Source organism: Polyodon spathula, chromosome 21, assembly GCF_017654505.1.
Source record: "Polyodon spathula isolate WHYD16114869_AA chromosome 21, ASM1765450v1, whole genome shotgun sequence".
Taxonomy (NCBI): Eukaryota; Metazoa; Chordata; class Actinopteri; order Acipenseriformes; family Polyodontidae; genus Polyodon; species Polyodon spathula.
Genome location: NC_054554.1, coordinates 24,786,555 through 24,810,458, shown reverse-complemented (window position 1 = coordinate 24,810,458; position 23,904 = coordinate 24,786,555). Strand labels below are relative to the sequence as shown.

The following is a 23,904-nucleotide window of genomic DNA, read 5'->3' as shown; positions in this document are numbered from 1 at the left end:
ATTAAAGAGCAATGTTTAAGGGTCACAAATAACCCCCCAAACACATGCAGACAAAACTGTAAAAACATGACAAGTTTCTAATAGGCTGTGCCAGAATGAATAAGAGACTTCTGAATGAAATATTAAACAGTGTCACTCACCTCTATCACTTTCAGTAAAGTCGAATGACGCAGCATGTGTTAAATGGAATTCTCACTGTCCAGCAAAGAAAGAATAAGGGGCTCTAAAAGGGGTGCTCTATAGTGACACTTTAGTGGAGAAAAATGTCAGAAACAAGTTGTAATGGTTATCGTTAACAACGTGTATTTCACAAAGTTTCATGTAAATACTAATAATATCATAATTTTAAAAAATTACAAAAGTGTAAGCAACATTGTACTTCTGTATTTGTATTTTGTAGTGTATCTGCATATCCAACAGCATGCTGCTAACATAACCCTAGAGGCAATGGTGGAGTCCTGACAATGCAGATAAAGGGTTAAACAAGCTTCCAAATCGGCTTTCCACTGCTCCTGGTAAATACCCTGGAAATTGATCAAACTTCATATAGTGCAAGTGCTATAGGTAGCCTCATTGTATATATGTTATTTTAGCATTTATCTTGTTTTTTTGTTCTGTTTTTCACAAACTTAATTCTAAGGTCTCAGCGATAAACTGAACTGTAGACTAACCATAAAGATCATCAGGAGGATAAGATAGCCTCTGACACTTTGCTCTTAACTTTTCACCGGTGGAGTTTGAAGAGCACTTGTTGTGCAGGTCAGGACAGGAGAGGATGTTGTGTAAGCTGCTTGTGTGCCTTGCGCTGCTTCCCCAGGCTCTTAGCGCTCCCCTAAAGGACAGGGGAAGCAAGGCTCGGGTTAAAGTGCTTCTTATCTCCTTCGACGGCTTCCGATGGGACTACGACCAGGACGTGGACACCCCGAATCTGGATGCCATGGCTAGAGAGGGGGTCAAGGCGAAATACGCCACCCCGCCTTATATCACCATCACCAGCCCATCTCACTTCACACTGCTCACAGGTAGGAGGGGTACCGGTCTCATTTCGGGATAACATAGGCTGCTGTATTTATTTATCTGGTCAGCCTGATTTTCAGTAATAGTCATCACTTATCAATTGCTTGCTAACATGTGCTGAATCCTTCACATGAATCCTATAAGAATTAATTTAGTGCTAAATTGGGAGAACATGGAAAACTGGGAGTCAGTCAAAATTTAAAACATCAAACTGATTGAGAACATGACCCCACTGTTTCTTGCAGGGAAGTACATTGAGAATCATGGAGTGATCCACAACATGTGGTTTAACACGACGACAGGAGAGAAAAAACCTTACTACCTCACACAGTTTGTCAATGAATGGTGGGACAATGGCAGCTTGCCCATCTGGGTAACAGCGCAAAGACAGGTACTGTATTATTTTACAGGTATCTTGTTGTATTAGTTCTTTCTAGGACATGTCCCTGATATTATGAAGGTGTTAACCTAAAAAAAAATCAAGCCTGCTTAACTCCTGTATACTGTGTTGGTCTATACAGCTTGTGTTTGAGTTGTATTCTGTATGAACATTTTTCAGATGTCGCAGTGTTCTCTCTATCAGTCCTCAGTAGACTACAAAGCTGGTTATATGGCCCCTAATTACAGTGTTATAGAGAGAATACAATTAGAAATTCAAACATACTTCCATATCTGACACTTGTAAAGTAATAAGAACTATCCTTAACCATGTTTCTACTAACTGTCTGGTAAAAAACTAATAATGGCTTTGTTTTGCTCTCAGGGTTTGAAGGCTGGATCAGTCCACTTCCCTGGTACTGCTGCCACCTACCAAGGTGAGAAGGTTGGCATGAGCGAGGTGGAGCCCCGGTTTTACAACTATTCTAACGAGACAGTATGGCGAGAGAAAATTGACATGGTGATGGACTGGTTCACCCAACAGGATCTTGATTTTGTGACACTGTATTTCGGAGAGCCCGACTTATCTGGGCACAAACACGGGCCAGACTCCCAAAAGACACGGGACATGGTGAGTCAGGTGGACCGCACTGTGGGCTACCTCCGGAGCCAAGCCCAGCAACATGGGCTCGAGAACAGACTCAATCTTATCATCACAGCAGATCACGGCATGAGCACCGTCCTCAGGAAGCCTGCAATTAAAGAGATCGTCCTGTCCCAGATCTCTGGCTTCTCCTTCCAGGACATCAAGTTCCAACTTATTGACTATGGTCCCACTGGATTCCTCCTTCCAAAAGAAGGGCAGTTGGAGAAGGTCTACAATGCTCTGAAGAATGGACATCCCAACCTGCATGTTTACAAGAAGGAAGAATTGCCCGCCAGATTACAATACACAAACAATCCTCGGATCCTTCCCATTGTGATGTTGGCGGATCCAGGATACGTCATTAGTGGGGTAAGTATTTGGCAAATATGTTGGGATGAGGCAGCATTTTCAAGTAAAGCATTAGGCATTTCAGAATTAGAAATTTGACTCTTCAAATATTTATGCTAAATCGTGTAATGCAATGAAACAGATTTTGAGGCTAATGAGCTTAATTAGTTTCACCTATGCTTGTGGTCTTCCAGGTTTATTTGAGCTCAGTTGTGACTAACTAATTAAGCTCTTGGTAAATCTGAAACTACTATGCAATGTGTGCCTAATTAAATACCCTGAAACACAATAATCTATAGCTTCTTTTTGTGAAGAGTCATCTGAAAGAAATGAACAGGGAGCATTTGGGAACATTTGCATAGCCTCTCAGAGCTATGTTTGTCAGCAGGCTTATTGCACCCATAATCAAATAAATCTTTTTGAGTGAGATGTAGACTTGTATGTATTTAGAAACCAGGGCTCAAAAACCCCTAAACCTAACCCACAGTTGGAAATTGCCTGGATCTGGGTGACAGAGTATGCCTTTCGCATGACTGAGGAGATCCATGCGCAGCGGGATCTCCTAGGGCTGGCCTTGGAGCAGCTGGCAAAGGCTGGGTGCTGAGGCCGGGTGTTGCAAGAGGATTTGACTTCCTCCAGGAAATCTGGGAACGCCGGAAAGGGCTGGGGGGTCGACATGTGTGCTGGTCTGAAAACAGACTTGCGCGGCTCAGAGCTTGCCTTCCAGAGTACCTGGAGGAAGTTGGCGGTCCTTTCCATCTGCGCCCGAACCGAGCTTGAGGGTGCTGGAATCTCAGGCTCCGAGGCGAGCTCGGAGCTAGAGGCCATTACCTGAGTCAGGTCTGGATCCTGAGACTCACAAGAAGGATTCCTCGTCCCAGGAGGTCGCTAGGGACAGCACATCCTGCTGCCTGCTCAAGTGCTCGAGTATTTGGGCCATTTGGTTGCAGAGCAAGGCCAGACTTGCTGGAGGGTCGTGTCGCCCTTCTCTCCTTTTTTTTTTTTACGGCTGCAAAGAGCAAAGGAAAAAACAGAAGGAACGTGCAGCAAGCTGTAGAGGTTAGAAAACAGGCTGAAATCACCGCGCGATGTAGGCTGATGAAGAAAGTGTTTTTTTTTTCTTTTAAACGAAACACAGTTGCGTAGCGTTAGCTCAGCTTTTAGTTAATGAGTTTCTGATTCCTGAGAAGTGGCAAGCCTACTTCCAGCAATTAATTGCAAGGGAACTGACAAAAACTCGAAGAAGGCACTCTAATGAGTTAATCGCAACTGGAAAAAAGGCTTTACAGTAATACTCACCACCTTACCTACCTGTCTGTGAAAGGCAAAAGAGACTGACGTCTCCGCATAATGACTATTTATTACCTCGGTGAGGCAGGACCAAGGACGTCACTCCGCAGAGGGGTCTATCGGCAGCTTTGATATAAAATGCTCAGCGAATATCCCAAAAGTATTTATTTGGCGGTCATCTTCAAACTGCAAGGGAACAAGCCTCAAAGTATTTTCCAGTAGGTTCTGATTTAGTTCTCTTTATATATGCCAACAGTGACACCTTCTGGTCAGACACTTGCAATTACACCAGAGCAGATGTCACTGTTCTTACTAAAAATGAATAAAAAAATGATTCTTCTAATATAATGAATTTAAGTAGCACAAAGAGACAGATTTACAAAACATTTACAAAGTATTAATGTTACAAAACTTTAGATAAATAACTCCAGAGGCTAATTTAAGTTAGTTTTTCCCTCTTTCTGAATGCTTTGTGAAATTCGCTTGACCAGAAACCTATCAATTTAGCCATTTTCTATCCCTCTCTACATTTGAAGTATTTTTCTAAAGTTGTAAAGCTGAAAACGTACTCTCAGGAGTCTTCTTACTTTGTGTTTTTTCAGTATTTCCCAGTCCAAAATAACATGGGTGAGCATGGGTTCGACAATGAAGCCATGGATATGAAAACCATTTTTCGTGCAATTGGCCCAGGCTTTAAGAAGAACCTAATTGTGGATCCTATTGAGACGGTTGAGGTCTATGCTCTGATGTGCGAGCTGCTGAGAATCAAGCCTGAACCCAATGACGGCTCCATTGAGCGCACCAGACACATGCTGAACACACAAGGCAATAAAGGTGAGTGAGTTCAACAAAAGCTTTAGGGTCACCATTTAGGAGGGATTCACAACGAGTATTAACTGTTGCATAATTGAGAAATTTTCATATAGAAATAAGAATATGCCTTCCTGGTCTATATTTAAATTGATTTTAACCTTATTACACATGCTTGGGATGAGAACAGAGACACAAAAAGCAGAATAGCCTTCCACAAATTTGTCAATGTCCCCTAAAGTTATTGTTACAAAGACTTGAAAATGAAATGTATTGTGTTACCAGTCGTATAATGCACAGACAGATAGTGTGGGCATGTTTTAGTTATTTTAAGTGTACTGAACAGTGTGTATCTGTTGCTCTCTTAGTGCAGTATACAGACTTTCAGCCCATCAGATAAGCCTGCTATCTTTTGAAACTACAGACACTTTATAGCTGCATCAGGGTACTGAAAAGATATTAGAAAGGACAATGAACTTTACATAACCTTTTTAAAACCCAGGTTGTATGTCCCTTCTTCACCAGTCTTTAAAAAAGTCATTGGCTCTACTATAGAGTTTCTGTTACAAAGTGTCTCTTTACATGTTTACTGTATTATGTTGATAGTTCACATGTGGTTATTTATTTTTGTACTTTTATTTTTATTTTCTGTCTATTTAGAGCACTTTGAGATGGACCCCCGAATATTTATCAGGCAGGTTTGACAGCGTTGTTCTAATAACGACAGAAAAAAAAAAAAAAAAATCTCAATATCTTCTGTCTTTCAGAGTCTGAAACCTATTCCCTGGAGTCACAGGTCTTCATTGGCCTTGTCAGTGTGGCTTGCTTTCTGTTTCTGATAGGTGTGGTCTTCATTGTTCATACAGCACGACGCAGGAGAAAGGAGAGCATGCGGTATGTGCACAAAAATCTGAACCCACTCACTACTTTGCCATTTGGGAAGAGAGAATACTTAGAGACAAACTCCATTGAATTGCTGAGGGGACTTCGTCACAGGCTCAGAGGATGAGACAGACATTTGAAAGTATTATTTATGGTCAATACCACTCTAATGCAATAATTTCCACATTGTTTCCTTTATGAAAACTCAATACACCTCATATTTTTCTTCGTTACATTTTATAATTATCTGAACTTTATTGGGTTTGTATTTATCCATTGAGCGTGAAGCTTAGCCTGGCTTGGGGTAACCCTAAAATACATATGGATATCTCAATATGCAGGTCCAGATAAGGTATAGATCACAAAAAAATGATCTTTCTCATTAAAAAGGCACAATTAAGTCACATTTACCATTCAAAAACAATTTTCCAAACTACAAATATTGTAGTTAGACAGAGTGTTTAATCAAATATCACATTACACAACTGTATCACAATACGATATATGAGAAGCCAGCAGCAAAACCCAAATATACACAGGCAATAAAATAAAACACAATTAAAACCAAAGCCCAGAATCGACCAGGAGGCCCCAGGGTATTCTAAACACAGGACTTAAAGGTACTGAAACAAACAAAGAAGTCAAAGTCCAATGCATCGCTTCAGTAAATACATTTGATCAGAACTATGTTAATTTGTAATCAGTTTCAAATTTCCTAACACACTAATAACCATAATATGGAATCAAATTAAAACTAATTGAGTTGCATTTATTATCGGCTGACCTTGGTGTGATGTTAAGTCTGGATTTCACTTGTCAATTTATTTCACCTGATCATAAAACTCATAAAAGTCCTTGTAAAGAAAAATGTCTATATAAATAAATCTAGTGAAACCTATAGACTATATGAAAAATCCTATAAGGAATATATTGCTTCAATGTTACTTCTTTACTTTCAGAGCCAAAGAACAAATCCATGATGGAAGGGAAGCTAAGGAGGCAGCAACAAGTTTCTGATTAGGTGCATTAGAAGATCATAGAGCCTATATAGTGACCACTGAGAAAAAAAAAAAAAAACAGCATCTTAACTTCAATGAAATAGCACTACATTAAAAGATTTTTTTTTTTCGTGTCACAGCACCAGCATGCTTTTATTTCTCAAAAGAACACATAGATTAAAATAAATACATAAATACACAAATAAAGAACCTTCAGTTCCATTTTGAAGTCATGGCCAGTCCATGATATTTCAAGGAAACTGTCACTCTTTAAAGAATACTTCCACTAATACAGTCCATCACAAATGTTATGGCATCCCAATTTGGAACTGTAAGGATACACTTTGAGAACTATCACCTGATTTCGAAAGCCAGTGATAACAGAGATTAAATTGCATAGAATGAGCATTGTTCTAAATCCATCTGTCTTACATCTATGTGAACCAGTGGCAAAATTCAGCAAGGTGCAAAAGTGGGTACTGCACCTTCACTCTTCCTATAGGACTACACAGTACACGTTCAACCTACGATGAATAAACATCTAAATAACGAAGAGTAGTCCCATAAGGACACATGTTGAAAGTGGAAATTGAGAAAACAGTTGTGTAATAGCTTAAAACATACAAGAATAACTTAATTATACAATACAATTCTTAGACAATTTAATATTTTAAATTGTGTATATGTTCCTAACCTTGATCTAGTCATTGTGTTTGTGTACTTTGTTTGCACAGATGTAAACAAACAGAAAACATAATAAACCTGTACCGTAGTTTGTCTCAGGGTTTTGTCCAAACCAGCCAGTGGAAAACTGTGCCACACCTGCAAAGTAAATAAACTTCAAGTTTTATCCCGTTTCATCTTTTTCACTTTGCGTGTCCATACTAGCCTCAAATCTTAAGCAAGATTTAAAGGGCCAGGGCTTAATTGGACAGTGTTGTTTACGCTAAGCATATTTATCAATTTCATAAAACTACAGGGTTAATCATCATTCCAAAATCCAAGCCTGTGTCATAGACCTAGTGAGATGAGAATGTTGAATGTTGGGATAAATATTTTTTCATCCAAATGTAAGAAAAATCCCAAATGACCTTTTGATACCTGTTGCAATATATATATATATATATATATATATATATATATATATATATATATATATATATCTATATAGTAATATTATATATATATGATATAACATTTCGCTTGTGAATATCAGTTTGTGACTAGATATTGTAATTGTATAAAAGCATTGCAGGAGTGCGAATACATAAATGCATCTTTAACCAAGCTTGCTATAACAAATAAATATGTTTGAAAACCTTGAACAGACTGCAATGTATTACTAAGACATACTGTAAACATTTCAGTGCTGGTGCTTTTTATTTATAATTGCATATAGTAAGCTGGGATCACCCCATGTTCGTATTATCTTACCATAGTGACTGTTATAAAATATATTTGAATTGCTATAGTATCGGTACTCCTTAGTTATAATGATCACCTACGGACAGTGGAAACGAGGCTGGTCATCACGTGGTTGACCCAGGTGCTCACGACTACCTTGGCTCCTGCCTGTCTCCCTGGTTGTTGTCCAAATGGTTCAGGACCACGGACAGAGCCCAGCACCGTTCCTGACGTCAGTTTCGTTATCAGTTATTCGGTAACAAATACCATTTTTACTTAATAGTTAAACGGACATGTTTTCCTCCATATATTTTGAAGGCAATCATAATCCGGCCGGATGAATACAATCCAATGCAATATAAATGTATTTGTATATAGCGCTCTTCACGCCACGGCATACGGAGTTAGTAGTTCTTGGAGATAGATAGGGTGATTCTTATCCATGAAAGGCCTCAAGTTATTACAGCATCTTTATAGTGAATTAGCTCACTGGTAACCAATGTAAGGACCAGAGCACTGGAGTAATGTGTTGAGAACGAGAAGTATGAGAAAGCCGAAGCCTTCTGAATGTAGTGGCAGGTATACTAACAAACAAACAAACAAACAAACAAACAACTGCAGTAATTAAGTCGAGAAGTTATAAATGCGTGTACCAACATCTCTGGGTCCCTCACACCCAGCACAGATTTTAATTTGGCAACATTTCTCAAATGATACAAATCTATTCTGACAAGAGTTAATATGGAGATCAAAATAAATCTCAGGGTCCATAACACCCAGGTTCTTCGCTCGAGTAGAAGGTAAAATGGAATTAACATCAAAAATTAATGTTGATTGGATTACATTTCGTTAAACCCATTGAATGTCTCCACCTGTATGGCCCAAGTGATGAACCAATAGTTTTACAGTATATGAACAATCCAAGACAGTAATATTCTTATTTAACTGTACATTTGTTTTAAACAAGCAAATATATTTGTTTCGACTACTTTAAAATATGTTTTGAATGCATTGTGTTCCTATGCATACAAGACAAACCTTATCGACTTGTGATAGCTACATACATTGACAGCTCCAGTCTGTTAATTCTTGTCTTTCGTTATTTAATTAAACTTGATTTTAATGTGTGAAAATAATAATGTACTTAGTCGTTCAGTACCTTATTTTCAAAAGCCGAAGTCGCCCACATACTCACTCAGAAACAGTAAATAGCACATGCAATTTCACTTTAAGCCACAAGATGTCAGTAAGTAGAGGATCGCATTTTGAAAGTGATACTCGCCTCACGGAAAAGGTAATATTTAACCCAGACGATCCAGGTTGTTGAGCACGCTGATCTTGCAGAATAACACTCTCATTAAAGGTGATCAGTATTATAATGAAGATGCACATTCGGTTTGCTGATCCTTATTTGGTATCACTTCACTTCAGAAATATGCAACGCAAGGAGTAATCACGTGTTGTCTGTAAAAATATGGAACAGTTTTAGCATTTTTAAAAATCATTTTCTTAGGTGGGACAGTGTAAGTGTTGTGGTTATCATGTGTTTTTTTTTTTTTGTTTGTTTTTTGTTTTTTTTTCCTGTTATAGTTCGCATGAAATACTTTAAGAACTATCCGGTACACATTTTTATTTGGAACCGCGCCTAAATAAGGAAACCTGCAAACCTATTTTTAATGACAATGTTGTGTTGCAGGAGATCTGTGAGTTGAGATCGAGGTCATAAACCACGGGTTTAAGAATTCAAAATAATCACGGAGGTTACTGAAACAGCTGAGTATTTACTCAACGCTTTAGAATAAACAATTAGCGCAAAAATAATCAGGTGAAGAAAGTTTAAGACTTTGCTGGTGTAATTCACATATTTTGGGATATATATAATGAACAGCCAATAATTATTTATTTGCTAACATTTGTGACATGGGCTGTGTATAAAATGTGCATAATATTTTTGCATATATTTCGGGTAGACTATATTAGATAGTTTTGCATTCAGTTATTACCCGTGTGTGTGTATTATATATATATATATACGTGTTACAATTTTGCATAGACCTTTAAATAGAACTGTATAACTATAACCAGTATTAAGATAAAGGGCTTGTTAATAGTGCAGGAGAAAATAAAGAATTGCTGTCTGTGAACCATCTGCTACATGGCATATGTTCTTTAGAAATAGTTTTATTTATTACATTTTAAAAAAAAAATAATATCTACATGTTCTGTACAATTTCAAAACGTAGATGTGGCTAGATGTGAATCTCATCCTTTTTTTTTTTTTTTTTTTTTTTTTTTTTTTTTTGCAAAACAGATTTTTAATCCCGATTTGTCCTGTTTTTGATATCATAGTTTTTACATTGTTATGCTTTTTAAATAGCTCCTTTCACTGACAATGAGTGACACTGATGAAAGTTTTGCCAACTGTAGGATACTGTATAGTGTTTTATATTTGTATTATTTCATACTGGTGTGATATTTTAGTTTAGTTTTATTAGTAAATGCTACAGGGAGCATATGTCTCAGACCTGCATAATAATCAACGCTCTAAACACCCACGGCTTGTCAAAGCAAGGGCAGCGGTCCACAAATAAGCAAACCTCTACTCTGATTGGCTAGTGCAAATTTTGGGAAAAAGAGGCAGTGGTGACGTTTTGCAAAAGCGCTTGGTGGTGTGGGGAGGACGGCGCCTGCGAGGGGACAAGCTTTATGTGCGGTTTTTTTTTTTTTTCCGCCCTCTTTTTTTCTAATTTCATGAACGGATAATAAAAGTGCACAAGAAGTACTCCAGCAGCCATGGAGGAGCTGAGCGCCGTGGAGGAGCAGGTCTTTGACGCTGAATGCATTCTCAACAAGAGATTCCGAAAGGTTAGAACCCGGCGAAAACCATGGGCCGGACCCCTGTTGATAGAACCCGTTAGGTTCGGATCAGAGTGGCTGATGTTTTCTTGCTTTATGTTCACAGGGGAAGTCGGAGTATCTGGTGAAGTGGAGAGGCTGGTCCTCCAAGTGAGTGCTGCTGCTGACTGGAACAATGAAAACAACAACAACGTGCCGCTTGTTGCTTGCCTTGCCTAACTTTGTGTTTTCTGACTAGACTAACCGCATCACTATTACCACACTATCACTGCAATTCTGCCTTATTTTGTTCACATGTGTAACAGCGACGTTTTAATTTCACATCTTTTAAGAGTCATAACCCTCTTTCTTTCTTTCTTATATATAATATAGATAGGTAGATAGATAGATAGATATAGGACAGCTGGGTCTTTGAGCTATTTTATATATATATATATATATATATATAGAGAGAGAGAGAGAGAGAGAGAGAGAGAGAGAGAGAGAGAGAATTTTAAATCTAAAACTATTTACCCAACTCGGTCTTATATACAGTTGTATAATGGATTTATTGTATGCGTGGCTGTTGAAAAGATTTGTTTGACGGTGTGTGAATGATTCGGTTTTATTTATTAACTTTGTTGTTTTGTATTTTTTATTATTATTATTATTATTATTATTATTATTATTATTATTATTATTATTATTATACATTATACAGACCACTGAGTATCTCACAATGTTATGTTCATGGTCGGTTTATCGTTTATTTAGTAAATCTTGCTGTAAAGTCGTAGTTCAATATAGCAAACAAACAATAAATCTTTATGCAAACATTGCGCGTTATTTAAAACATATTCTCAGTTATGTGTAATTTAGTTTGGATGTCGTTTAGGTTTGTTTAACTCTAAAACTGCGATCGTGTGCTGCGTAAGTAACAGAAAGTCTCTCGCTAAGATAAGCACGATATTGTTTTATAAGCTGTTCAGCCCCAGCTGCCCCTCAAAATCCCTTTCCGTTTTCTTTATGCATGCTCTGGTCCTGCAGTCTTTTTCATTTCCCTGCCCTTCCTGCTATTTGTGCTCCTGCCACATTGTTGAACCTAATCCCGCATCAATAGGGTCTATCCTGTCAATCACGCTTGCTATTCATCATTATCTGCACCATTCCCCCTTCTCATATGTCCTGTCCCTACCCCTGCTCATTAATACACTGCTATAGGATTTGGAATTGTGCATTGATCTATCAGTGTGAAAACAGACCACCCCCTTGTCTCTCAAGGAAATCCGACATATTATATATATATATATATATATATATATATATATATATATATATATATATATATATATATATATATATATATATATAATGAAATGTAATAAAAAAAAACATTGACATACTATAGACCTTTTTGCTAGTTGTAAAAAAGCAATTATTTTACATTTAGATTTTTTCCCGTTTTACTGTTTGTGATGATATATGAGAACATCCTAGTGCAGCTTTAATTTTATCTATCTCTTGAGTTAAGTAAAGTTTTTGTGCTTTTTTGCTTACAATGGCTACAATTAGAACAGTGGAAATACCTAGAACCCTAAAAGGTCACTTGTTTACACGTTAATCATTAATAATATCATAATTTGTAATATTATTTTGTTTCAGACACAATAGCTGGGAACCGCAAGAGAATATTCTTGACCCCAGACTTCTGGCTGCATTCCACAAAAGGTAAGATGCTTTGAGCAGGAAAGGTCAGTTTCAAAGAATCTTTAAATGTGTGACCTTGTGTAAACAATGGAGCTGTAAAACTGGGTCTCAGTGATTCAGAACTTTCAAATCACTTACACAAAAATCTTGAGACTCCCATGTCTTTTACCTGTCACATTGTGTACATGAAATATCACTTTTTAGAAATGCATTTCACCTTCTAGATTTTGACAGGTTTTGTTTTAAGTTAATAACAGATAGTCTGGTGTGTTAAATAGCATTCTTACTGCTTTCTTTGCTGTCTCTGGTGTACAACAGATCTCTGGTGACAGGGTTTTGGTACTTTTGTTCCATGTTCTGTGTCAGTTTTGTCGGTGTGGGTGTTCCCAGCGTGATTTCTACCAGCCAACGTACGTCTTATTGTCTTCTAAAAGAACAATCTGGACACACTTCTAAAAAAGAAACCCTATCTCAAATGCTACTGTTGTTGAAGCTGAGAACACATGTTTAGAGAGAGGCCACTGGTAATGTGACATTCAGAAGGAAAACAATGAAGGTGTTCTTTGAAAATGGCTTCAGTGGTGACCAGTGAATTGCCTTTTAGAAGCCATCCCTTAAACTGAATGAAGTGACAGGCAGATTAAAATATTTTAAAACAAATTATTATGCAAGGATTGTTTCTTACGGGAATCATGTCAAATAAGCGTACATCTATTGAACTGCATAGCTGTATGTTCTTCTTGGACTCTAAATCTGTTAAACAAACCACCACATATTAGGTGCATGTTGTGTTAGTCTGATGTGCTGACAGGATGAACAATTAACTTCTCCCACTTAAAGCTGTGGTTTAATCTTGTGCTGAAATTTCCATTGAACACAGGAAGTTTAATTTGAAAGTCAAGACTGATGTGGGCATATGTGAGACAAATGGCAATGAACATCCTGCAAAAAGAAAAAAAAAAGTTTTCATGGCAAAGTGTACACTCATAAAGCAGACTAGTCTTTCCGTGCTTTACATTTAGCTTGTTTTTAACACCCAGGGCTGTGTAGAAGTCATATGAAACTGAAGCACATACCTGCTACTGAAAAACTGTTGAGTCTTATTTTCTACTCTTTATAACGTATTATTAGCATAGTTAGTATTTATTTTAAATTATTTGTGGTTGAATTAACTATGCCCAATGTCATTTTGTTTATTACACGTGTAATTTATATACTTTGGCAGTATGTAAAACTGTTTTTAATTCAGTATTCAGTACTGTACTGACAATGGTTGTTTCAGTGCAAGCGCTGAATTGCTTTTTTTTTATTATTATTATTATTTTGCTCAGGGAACAGGAAAAAGAAACTCAGATCCGCAAACAAGGGAAGAGACCGAGGGGCCGACCACGCAAAAACGTGGTGAGTGGTTAAGCAGAATTTAAAATCGGCGATGTAAAGCTACCATTGTTGGCGTTTGTTCTTAATGGCCGTGTATTTGTTTTTGCTGTGCTTTGTTCAGGAGCCACAGGTTCCAAAAGTTACCAAATCAAGCAGCTCTTCTTCATCGTCATCATCATCTTCGTCCTCATCTTCCTCCTCCTCATCCTCCTCCTCCTCCTCTAATGAGGACAGTGACGACGAGACCAAGGCCGGGCCCCGGGGTCACGAATCGCACCCTGTACCGCAGAAAAAGGCCCAGATAGTCATTGCCAAGCCGGAACACATAGACCCCGCCAAGAAGAAACGAGGCCGGAAAATCATTCGCCCCGAGCAAAAGACGAACAGCAAAAACAAATCTCCCCGAAAGGTGCTAAAAACAGCCGGGAAAGACACTGAGCTTAAAGTCAAAGAAAAAATAAAGAAACCCCTTCAGCCTGCTAGCTTTACCTACCCTGGGCTAAACAGGAGTACGAAAGAACTGCCAAATGCCAACAACATGTCTGGTTCTTTCACACCAGGAAAAGTAGCAAAAAGCTCTTTGAATTCTGCAGTGGTTGGACCAAACCAGCCAGCAGCCCCAAATATTCCATCTGTGGGCAGACCAGCTCTAAATAAAAACACAGCAGACCTCAAACCAGGTATTACTGTTTCAGTTTCCAATGCATGTAGCCCTGGGCTGGGTTTGAAAATTATTTCCTCAAAATCACAGGGTGCTACTGCACTTAACCTGCATAATTCCAGACTCTTGACTAATCAGGGTGCGAATAAGACTCCTCACAGCTCTCCGAGCGAGAAAAAAACAGAATTACCGGGGAAGACGCAAGTGCCACGGCTTCAGAACAATGGCAACAAATCCACTGCTGATGTGTCTTCTCCCACTAAGAGCAACGCCAACCAGGCACTTAACCTGCATGCTTTAAACCTGCAGAGTGTCAACAAGCTTGGGCAAAGTGTCAGTGGCAGCAATGCTTCGGGTAACAACATCCCGGTGTCCAGTATAAAAAACTCAGGTAGTCCAAACAGAAAAATCTCTGGGGGAAACACCCAACCGGGTAACAGCTTGAGGCTGAATATGGCTTCTTCCGCTCATCAGATCAACAGAAATAGCCACCCTGGAGGGGATCAGGGGAAGCCAGAAGAAAGCAACAAGGCTGGAGTGGCAAAACGGGGCAAGAAGACAGGGCAGACTGAGAAGGAGCCATCACACAATATCCCAGCGCCGCCAACAGAAGTGCAGAACAGTAGTAAGAAGAGGCAGGAGAGCAGCACTACTTCTTCGAAAGAGAGTGGAAAGCCGGCAATTAAAGTCTTAAGTGAAATGAGCACGGGGGAAGAGGAGACGAGTTCAGAGTCAGACCAGGATTCTTCCTTCTGCAGCAATGGGCGGAACATGACCATCTCTGTGCAGACCAACCAGGACTGGAAACCCCCGCGCAGCCTGATAGAGCATGTCTTTGTCACCGACGTGACGGCTAACCTGGTGACAGTAACTGTGAAGGAGTCCCCAACCAGCGTAGGCTTCTTCAACATCCGTCACTATTGAACTGTGATGCATGCAGCAGTAGGGGGTTAGGATAACGCAAAGGTTTGCGGAGAGGGAGAGGAGGTAGGGAAGATATAGCAAAAGCAATGCAGAGAAAGGAAGTGCTTCATGGTAGTAGCAAAAACACTCAATATCTATATCTGTAGAGTAAAACTATGCTTGTTGGTATCGGTGAATTCCTAATTCTGCTTTGCATTTAGCATTTAGTACTGTGAGCTTCTACATGCTAATCCGCTATACGATAATATTCCTCTGTCTCTTGGTGCCCCTGCAGAAACTACTTCTGAAGCTGCCAGCCCATCTGCATTGCCTCTGCAGGGGTGTCTGAATTGATCCTTAAGAGCTTCGCAAACATTTTTAAAAAATAAAAAAAGAACAACAAAGTACCGAATGTGTATGCATTTCAATGTAGTCCTGAAGTACTGATTATTATTATTATTATTATTATTATTATTATTATTATTATTATTATTATTATTATTATTATTATTATTTTTTTTTTTTTTTTTTTTATTCAAAGACACTCCCTAGTCCTGTACATAAAGGTATTGCAGGCCATATAATTTGAATGCTTTGAGGAAAAAGAGAAATCACCTAGTTGATGACAGACATTATGCATTTCCGTGATAGTCTATCTGGTAATAGTTGTTTAACAGTGCCTCCGATCTTTGAGTACCATTAGTCATACAAAATGACTACTGATTGACTGCATTGCATCCAGATGGTGTGTGGTTGATTATTCAAGGTCGGGTTGCATGGAAATGGCATTTGGGTGACACTTGCACGTGCAGGACTGGTTAACTGAACACATTTTGGAGAGTGAAACATTGCTGTCGTGTGTGTTCTTCTGTGAAGTTGTACCAGCATGTATTAAAACCTTATTAAGCAGGACCTGGTTCCAATAGAATACTTGGACCCAGTCGGCTTTCTTACTTCAATATATGCATGTGCAGAGCCAAAACAAACATTCACCCAGGAACAAGACACTACATCAGGCTTTCAAAGTTTACTTTAGATTTTGCGAATGATCAGTTACTTTGCTTGATTAGCCAAGATAGTTCATCTCCCCTCCCCCAAATAGCACAGCATGATTTTTGTGACCTTTGAATTTCCATTGTGTCCAATATTTTATGTTAAGTGTAACGCACAAATATGTTTTTGAAACACAAGTTTTTGGCAGCTTGTTTTTGTATAACAAATTGACCGTGGCAATAAAATACAAAGTCAATATTTTTAAACAGTCCGATTCATGTTCTAGCTCTTTCACGCACAGCCGGTAAAGGAATACAAACAGTATGAATATAGAAACTGTAAACTTGTATAAAGTCATTTAAACTTGTGCAGCTGTAATGAGTGTGGTTCAGTCATTAGTGTTCCTCCAATATTTTATCTGTTACTAACTATGTTATTAGACTGAAATCTAGTCTGGTTTTATTTATTTAAAAACACTAGAAAGGTGCTACACATCTCTGTTTATTTACTGCAATGCTGTTTTATTAGCCTTCATATTACTTTTAATAAAAAAAGAATAAATGGATGCATCTTTGTGTATGTGTTTTATCTACTGGTGTCATTATGCCTATGGTGAAGTACAGGGTTGTTCTAAACCAGTCATCATAATAAGAATAAACAGAATCCCTAAGCATGAAGAATCTAATATGGGAACCGCCAATCGTATTGAATTGAATCCATTCTATGGGATCCTCGGTTGGTCAGAATATGATTGTTTATATAAAAAAAAGGTGCAAAATATGAAACACTGAATATAGAATCTTATTTTGTTAAATTCATAAGAATAGTTATTTATACAACCTAAATTAAAAAGAAGGGTTTCAGAGATATAGCAAGGAGAAACTGTATGGTTCTGAGAGTCGGCAATAGAATCGTGAGGGCCCCTACCTCCCTCCTCCCACCTGCACATCGGACGACTTCCACTGCTACTTTGCTTGGAAAAGGGCTTTCACGTAATACACAAATCACCTAAAAAATTCAGAATGCATGTAAAAGATCGGTAGGCCTAATTATTGTTGCGTACCTGTTAAAAGCTAATGATACCATTTTATATTAACAACTGTGTAAAATTTAAACAGTGTTGTTAACTAGACTATGCCATTTTAAGGTGAGATGTGGTATACTAATGAATTTTTGCATTACCGTTTGTCACTACTCCGGCTATGACCTAATTTAGCTTAGAGGGGTCCTGGGCAATTGCCCTGGTTGCTAGCCCCTAAAACTGGATCTGGGTTCTATGCGCAATATTTTGGGACCTACTTTATTGCAATATGGTTCAGCCAATCGAGTGTGCGCACCAAGGGACAGGAAATTAAGTGAGGAAGCCTTGAACGATTTCTGCATTTTGGATTAACCAAAGGAACTACATTCATGGCAGACACTCCTAGAATTGGTGGGCTCATAACAATGCATGCATAATATATAGCCTCCACTCAACAGGATGAGTAAATGTCAGTGTCAGGGAACTAGTAAAATAATTCACTTGGCATTGCAAGTACTTTCCAAGCAACTCCACTGCTCTCTTTAACCCTGTCTGTCAATTCACTTCCATTACAGTTTAGGACGCTATTGTGAACAAAAGCAGTACTATATGTACATGAAAACAAGACTATTAAAAGATGCAACATAGTTATTCAACTTTATAAAGTTTAGATTAAAATCAATGTGTTAAAATCTGTTTCAAAATACTATAATAAAAATGATTTGCTATGTTAAAAAGGACGTATCCTTTATTATAAATGCATTATCCTCATTATTTATTATTATGTACGTGTGAATTCAATCTTTTATATGTTTATTTTGCATAGGGTTCAGATACTGTGAACTTTATCAAACACAACATTTAAAAGATGAATAGCACAGTATGGATATTGCTGTTTTATGACATTAATAGGTTTTGTTTTATACTGACTTCCTGCTATTAAGTAATTATTTATTTAACATAGTCCTAGGCATTAAAAAAAACTACCAGTATGTCTTCCTGAAAACCATAGATGCCAATAGCCAAATAAACAACTACCATCCAACTCAACTAAACCAGAAGAAAGCCATTTCAGAGGGAACAGAAAGACACACAAAAACTGTTGTTACTGCCATTTGCTCTGGCCTGAAACTCAGCTCTACTCGACCACGGATGTAAAATCAAAATTAAGATTCCAACTAAAACGAAACGAATTATGTGAAGAATGGTGTCACAATGTCTGGTTATACATGTGACGTGACTGACCCGCATTCGTGGAGTCTAGCAGCATTCTTTTGCCTGGAATGTAGCCTTATCAGGTATTTGACAGCGCCGTTAGGCTAAAATATGGCACACATGCTTATCTGCCTCTTAACAGCTGGTTATTCATTGAGAATCGTATGTTTACACTGGCAAACCATCGACACGAGACTAATGGCAAGCTTAAGAATGTGTTGTCATCCAAAAGTCTACCCAATAGTCTGAAATTAAGGCGGTATAACAATCATGTTCTGTGAATAGTTCATCGGAGCCTGGAAGCTATTTCACGTCCTATTCTGTGATTGTTATCATTCTCCATAACAAACCAGTGATAATGTCTGAATTTAAAGTCCGACTTAAAAGATAATGTCTTCTAAAGACCTGCAAGAAATGAACCAATAAAACGTTAACGTAATTTTCACAATTTGAGTCATGTCAGTAGTTTTCTAATTATGTGACCACATCGTGCAAAAAGTACGGCAGTTATTTGGAAAAATTTCTCAAGTTAAAACCGCGTATTTAATTAATCATATTGACACAAATATTGGAAAATACTTTTAAAGAAAACGTATGCAGAAGAACTGAAACGAAACACAATATGTGATGGTGTTGGTAGTTTGTTGAAAGATACAGACCACTGAAACCCCTACAAATTATCCAACCTATTACTCTTCCTAAAACACTGGACCGACTTGTAATTCCAAATTGGCACGTTTGGTATGCCTTTATTGACATACGGTGCACATTTCTTTTTGTCAAAATGTACTCTTTTTTTTCTGCACGAATGGTTGGTTTGTCACATTTGTTATAAAATGGTGGCTTTGGCAGTCTAAACCGAACACAGGAGGATAAGAATCGGGCGCCATCTCTAGTAATTTTAACACGCTTGCAGTGTGTAAACGGTATATCTTATCCAAACTTATGCAGTTAACAAACATTCCCTTTTATTATAGACATCTGAATATACACCTGTGTGGAAACTGTACGCACCCGTCTGGAGTTCTCAAGGATGTGCCGATGTAAAGCTATTCGTGGTGGGCTACTGGTTAACTCAACTTTGCCGTAGAGCTAACGAAAAGAACACTAAAAGGTTAAATAAACACACATCTATCATTGTCAACATGTGTGGTCAACTGGATCACAGGATCATAAGCTGTGCGCGGTGTCCCTCTTTTATAGTACTGCTCTACAGATGTTTTATTTCGTTGCGCATTTTGCGGATGCATCATTCATAATTATATTGTGATTGCAATGATGTGTATTGTTTGTTTGTTTGTTTAATTTGTTTTTATGTAACAAACATCTACAGTTTTGTGAGCCTCCTTGCCACGTTGTTACTTAAAGTAAAATCGATTATCAACTAACTTATCGGTTGATAAAATTAGTACAGCTACTGAACTTGCGGAGGTACATCACAGACACCAAATAATATGGGAATGAAGTACATCAAGCTACCGTATTTCAAATTAGTTTACACAAAGACATACTTGCACAGGAAATGATGCACTGTATATTTACTGAACATGGTCATGTTTGTGCTAGCAAACTGTCTCCTATACTACGCCAGACGCGTAATTTGCAAGCCCGACTCGAGAAGTCAGGTTAACGGAACATCAGCTTGTTCAAATCGTTAATCCACAGAAGTGAACGTTGTAAGGAATAGTTTGTACCACGCGTGCAAGTCTCATGTTTCTGCTGTAGAGGAGTCCTCGTGAGTAAACTCTTCTTGTTCTCTCTTGAAACCCGTTCTCAGCCCATGTACATACATTACATTTTCAGAAATTTTCCAGTACTGGTTCCAGAGAAAATCTCAATGTACCGGAGTTCTAACTTACCCAAAGCGGGGTCTCAGTAACACCTAATGCACCTTGATAAAGTGGATAACTGCGTTTTTATTTAGGCTCATGACTGGAAACATTTTGCTATTTAGTATTGTTAAACAGTCGGTTTCAAAAAGTATACGTTACCATATTCTTTTCTTATAATTAAAATTATCAGCCCCAGTTTAAGCTATAGGATACATGTATGGTACGCTATAGCATTATTCTTATAACCACTGTCGCGTTCCACTATGGTTGGTAGGGATCGGAAACTTTTCTTCTCAAAATCAGTATCAGTAATCAGTATACGTACACACACACACACATACAGATATCATATCGTAATTCAGTAGTTCATAACAAAATGGTATTTTAGACCAATGCTTATAGAAATGTGAAACACGAATAACGAATGTGTTCATATGAGAGAGGAAAGGTGACACACACGCCATGTAGCATTTCTGATCTCACAATATAAGCAGTATTTGAAGATTTGTATAAGTTATTTAGCTAACCAAATACAACACATGTCGATGTTTCACAAATTGAAGTGATCTGAATCGAAACAATCTGATAAACTCAAAAATACAAACATAATCCATATAGCTTTCATTCAAAATACAATACCATTAAATAGGATGAAAGAGTTATGATTCTAGGGTTTATCTAAATAAATATACAAAGAAATTTCAAAAGCCTCATTCATAATATCTATTTAAACAGATTTAAAACCTAATAGATGAGTGATACAGAGTCAGTTTACTATGCAAGGCCAGTCTTTTGTGGATTTCGTATTTATTTATAGGGATGCACCGAATCCAAGTTTTTGGGTTTCGGCCGAATACCGAATCCATCTCAAAAGATTCGTCCGAATACCGAATCTACAAAATCTGTCAAGAAAACTGAAGGAAACTTGAATGAAAAACAGACTGGCTGCTACTAACAAGGCACGCGCACAATCTATAGTTTTGGGCCTTTTTTTAGTTAATAGTATTTTTTATTACCGAATGGAAATATAACCCTGAAACGTCAAACGTCAGAAACGTCAAAATACAGAATCGTTTACTTTACCTTTACAAGAAAGGAGAGCTGCGCATTTGCCATGACCCACTATTTTCTTAATGACGTTTCAACCCATGTTACCGGATCTGAGAGTAGGGTTGCCAACTGACTCCAGAATCTCGGGACACTTTAATTAATGTCAGGTTTTGTAACTCACCTCTCTAAACTGCAATGCATTCAGTAAAGTGAGTGTGAATTGTGCGAACTGTCGCTAAATTAACTGAATTATTTTACTTAGCTGTTACTAAAAGTACACAAATGCCTGCGAGGATCGTTTCCATCAATCAGACCTATGCAGCAGCTGATTGGCTTTTGAGTCTAACTGGGCGGGGCTGTGTGAAGCAAGAAATATTAAACAAATAAAAACTTTACCTGCTGTCAGAAGGTTAAATGAAAGAGTGCAGGTGAGTGTAAAGTTATCTATAATAATGGCGTTGCACTGTTTTGATAGATATTGTTTTCTGTATTTAAAGTAAAAAAAAATCAAGCAATACGATTAATCGTTGTTACCAGGCTCTTCGAATGCTTGAGCCTGAGGTTGGGGATGTGAGATCACTTGCCCCCCAAAGTATGGACCCCTGGCTCTCCGCGAAACACCTGCACCGTGAGACAAAAAACACATGCCAATGCAAAACATATACAAAAGGCTAGGAAAAACAGGAAAAAAGAGGTGGTTAGGAATTATTATTAGTAGGTGTGAATATGTGAATACCTGCCACTCAGTCAAGAGGAAAAAAACCCTTGAGGCTGATTAGGGGGGAAAACCACTGGTGGCCCTGGCGAACAGAAAGCCCCCACTCCGGGCATACTAGCAATTTTAGAATGGGCTGCAACTATATCAGAGAAGGATGAAAGACTGTAAGAATCCACCCCAGAAGAGGACCCGCTCCATATTCTTGATCAGGCTGTGATTGATTCTGAATCAATGGACAGAGGGTCTGAGGGTTTCCTGCTGGGGAGATACCTTGCCGCTGAAAAAAGGGATATCAAGGGCATCCAAGAAGGCAACCACCCAACATAGTAAGATGGTTAGTGTTCTTAACTGTTGGTTAAGGTCTGTTTCTCTGTAGTATACAGGATCTCCTGTCACTATCAAAGTTTGTCAGACCTACTATCTTCCCCACTGTGACTGAAACTGTTGAAAAACAGGGAGATGCAGATTTTATGTATTGCAGAACACGTCACCTCAATGACAGTTCATGAGACGGAAGCAGACGGGACCGGCTGACGTAACTTAGATACTGAAAGTAGAGGCAAGGGGAGTGCTGGAACTGAGAACTGAGGTGGCAGCTGGAGCAGAACGAATATAAGAATCAATTGCTGAGGAAGGCCAGCGCCCTTTGTGTTCCATTCTGGAAACAAGCGCAGAGAGATGAGATGCCAGCCACCCTACATGTTTAATAGTACAGGATCAATCAGTGGTTTGCTACTATCGTGTCTGCTTGGAATGGAAAAGGTGAACTCACATTCAGATTTGGGTTTCATAACTCCAGGCATTCTCCTAATTGATTTAGAACAGTTAGTGATGTATATAAATAAGTTAACATAGGTCTACAAGATGAGCCTGCAGTATTAAGATGTCAGCTAAACTCACTGAAAAGTAGCAAAAGCGCAGCCGCAGGAGCCAGAAGATTGCAATACTGAGGCACAGATTCGCATTGCCTGATGAAGCTGCCTAGTCACCATGGCAACTTACCACTCCCCATAGACACTTGATGAGGGCTGGGAACCAGAGTCTGTAAGGTGGAAGAGTTACAGTACAACAGTGTCGTTAGAGTATGTTATGAGACCCATTAAAGTCACAAGCTGCCACTGGTTGAACAGAGTTTGTACTGGGCTGGGTAGGTCTTTAAAACGTTGAACATACCTGATGGAGGTCCAAGACCGGATCTTCTAATGGAACAGTAAATTGTGGTGGCTCTGTGGGAGCAGGTGCTAAGTGGGGAGCGGGGGAGAGGTGCTTGATTGCAGGCAAGGAGTAAACAGAGATTCAGCTTATAAAGCTTTGTGCTAGATTTAAATAGAGCTAAGGCAAGGCAATCTCTGATGAGGGAATGTCGATGTTTTGTTGGAGGAACTTTGAAAGTTTAGCAGAGGGACAGTCTTTCTAATGCTGCGCTTTGAATGGCACTGTTGAAACTCCTGTGGCCAAATAGGGAAGCTAAATAATAAGAAGTATCACCGGAGCAGGTAGGAAAATAATTGATAATATCTTGGCAGCGCTGTGCAGAGAAGTGACCTGCATGAAAGTAGCGGGGCAACAAAGTTTAGATAGAAGCGAAGACATTTAAGCTGGAGCGTGCATGTTGGCCTCTGTGCGTTTGCTACAACGAAAACAATAGACAGCAGGAGTGCAGGTGATCAGGGCTTAAATAGGGAATTACAGACTAATTAGAGATCCCCAGCTACATGCCCCTCGAACTGCGCTAAGCTATGCAGGGTTAGAAACTAACAATATTGTGCTACTAGACCAAAAGACTAGTACCTTTTGAAACCTGCTAGTCCTTATG

The 23,904-nt window shown here is 38.5% G+C and overlaps 2 protein-coding genes across 2 annotated transcripts; both read left to right on the top strand.

Moving 5' to 3' along the window:
• Positions 1-775: 775 nt before the first annotated feature.
• LOC121296248 (ectonucleotide pyrophosphatase/phosphodiesterase family member 7-like) lies at positions 776-6,388 on the top strand. Its single transcript, XM_041221588.1, has 6 exons — positions 776-1,022; positions 1,263-1,408; positions 1,781-2,410; positions 4,282-4,513; positions 5,257-5,383; positions 6,331-6,388. Exons 1-6 carry the CDS (start codon positions 776-778, stop codon positions 6,386-6,388), a joined length of 1,440 nt encoding a protein of 479 aa, XP_041077522.1.
• Positions 6,389-10,475: 4,087 nt separating this feature from the next.
• On the top strand, positions 10,476-16,801 carry LOC121296724 (chromobox protein homolog 2-like). Its single transcript, XM_041222499.1, has 5 exons — positions 10,476-10,638; positions 10,736-10,779; positions 12,271-12,336; positions 13,647-13,716; positions 13,817-16,801. Exons 1-5 carry the CDS (start codon positions 10,567-10,569, stop codon positions 15,278-15,280), a joined length of 1,716 nt encoding a protein of 571 aa, XP_041078433.1. The 5' UTR covers positions 10,476-10,566; the 3' UTR covers positions 15,281-16,801.
• The last annotated feature ends 7,103 nt before the right edge of the window (positions 16,802-23,904 follow it).

Bases quoted from the DNA above. Each gene is read 5' to 3' on its own strand.
- LOC121296248 (XM_041221588.1), top strand. From the start codon at position 776: ATGTTGTGTAAGCTGCTTGTGTGCCTTGCGCTGCTTCCCCAGGCTCTT. The intron at 1,409-1,780 runs GTACTGTATTAT...TTTTGCTCTCAG, and splicing joins GGGTAACAGCGCAAAGACAG to GGTTTGAAGGCTGGATCAGT. The intron at 4,514-5,256 runs GTGAGTGAGTTC...TCTGTCTTTCAG, and splicing joins GAACACACAAGGCAATAAAG to AGTCTGAAACCTATTCCCTG.
- LOC121296724 (XM_041222499.1), top strand. From the start codon at position 10,567: ATGGAGGAGCTGAGCGCCGTGGAGGAGCAGGTCTTTGACGCTGAATGC. The intron at 10,639-10,735 runs GTTAGAACCCGG...TTATGTTCACAG, and splicing joins TCAACAAGAGATTCCGAAAG to GGGAAGTCGGAGTATCTGGT. The intron at 12,337-13,646 runs GTAAGATGCTTT...TATTTTGCTCAG, and splicing joins CTGGCTGCATTCCACAAAAG to GGAACAGGAAAAAGAAACTC.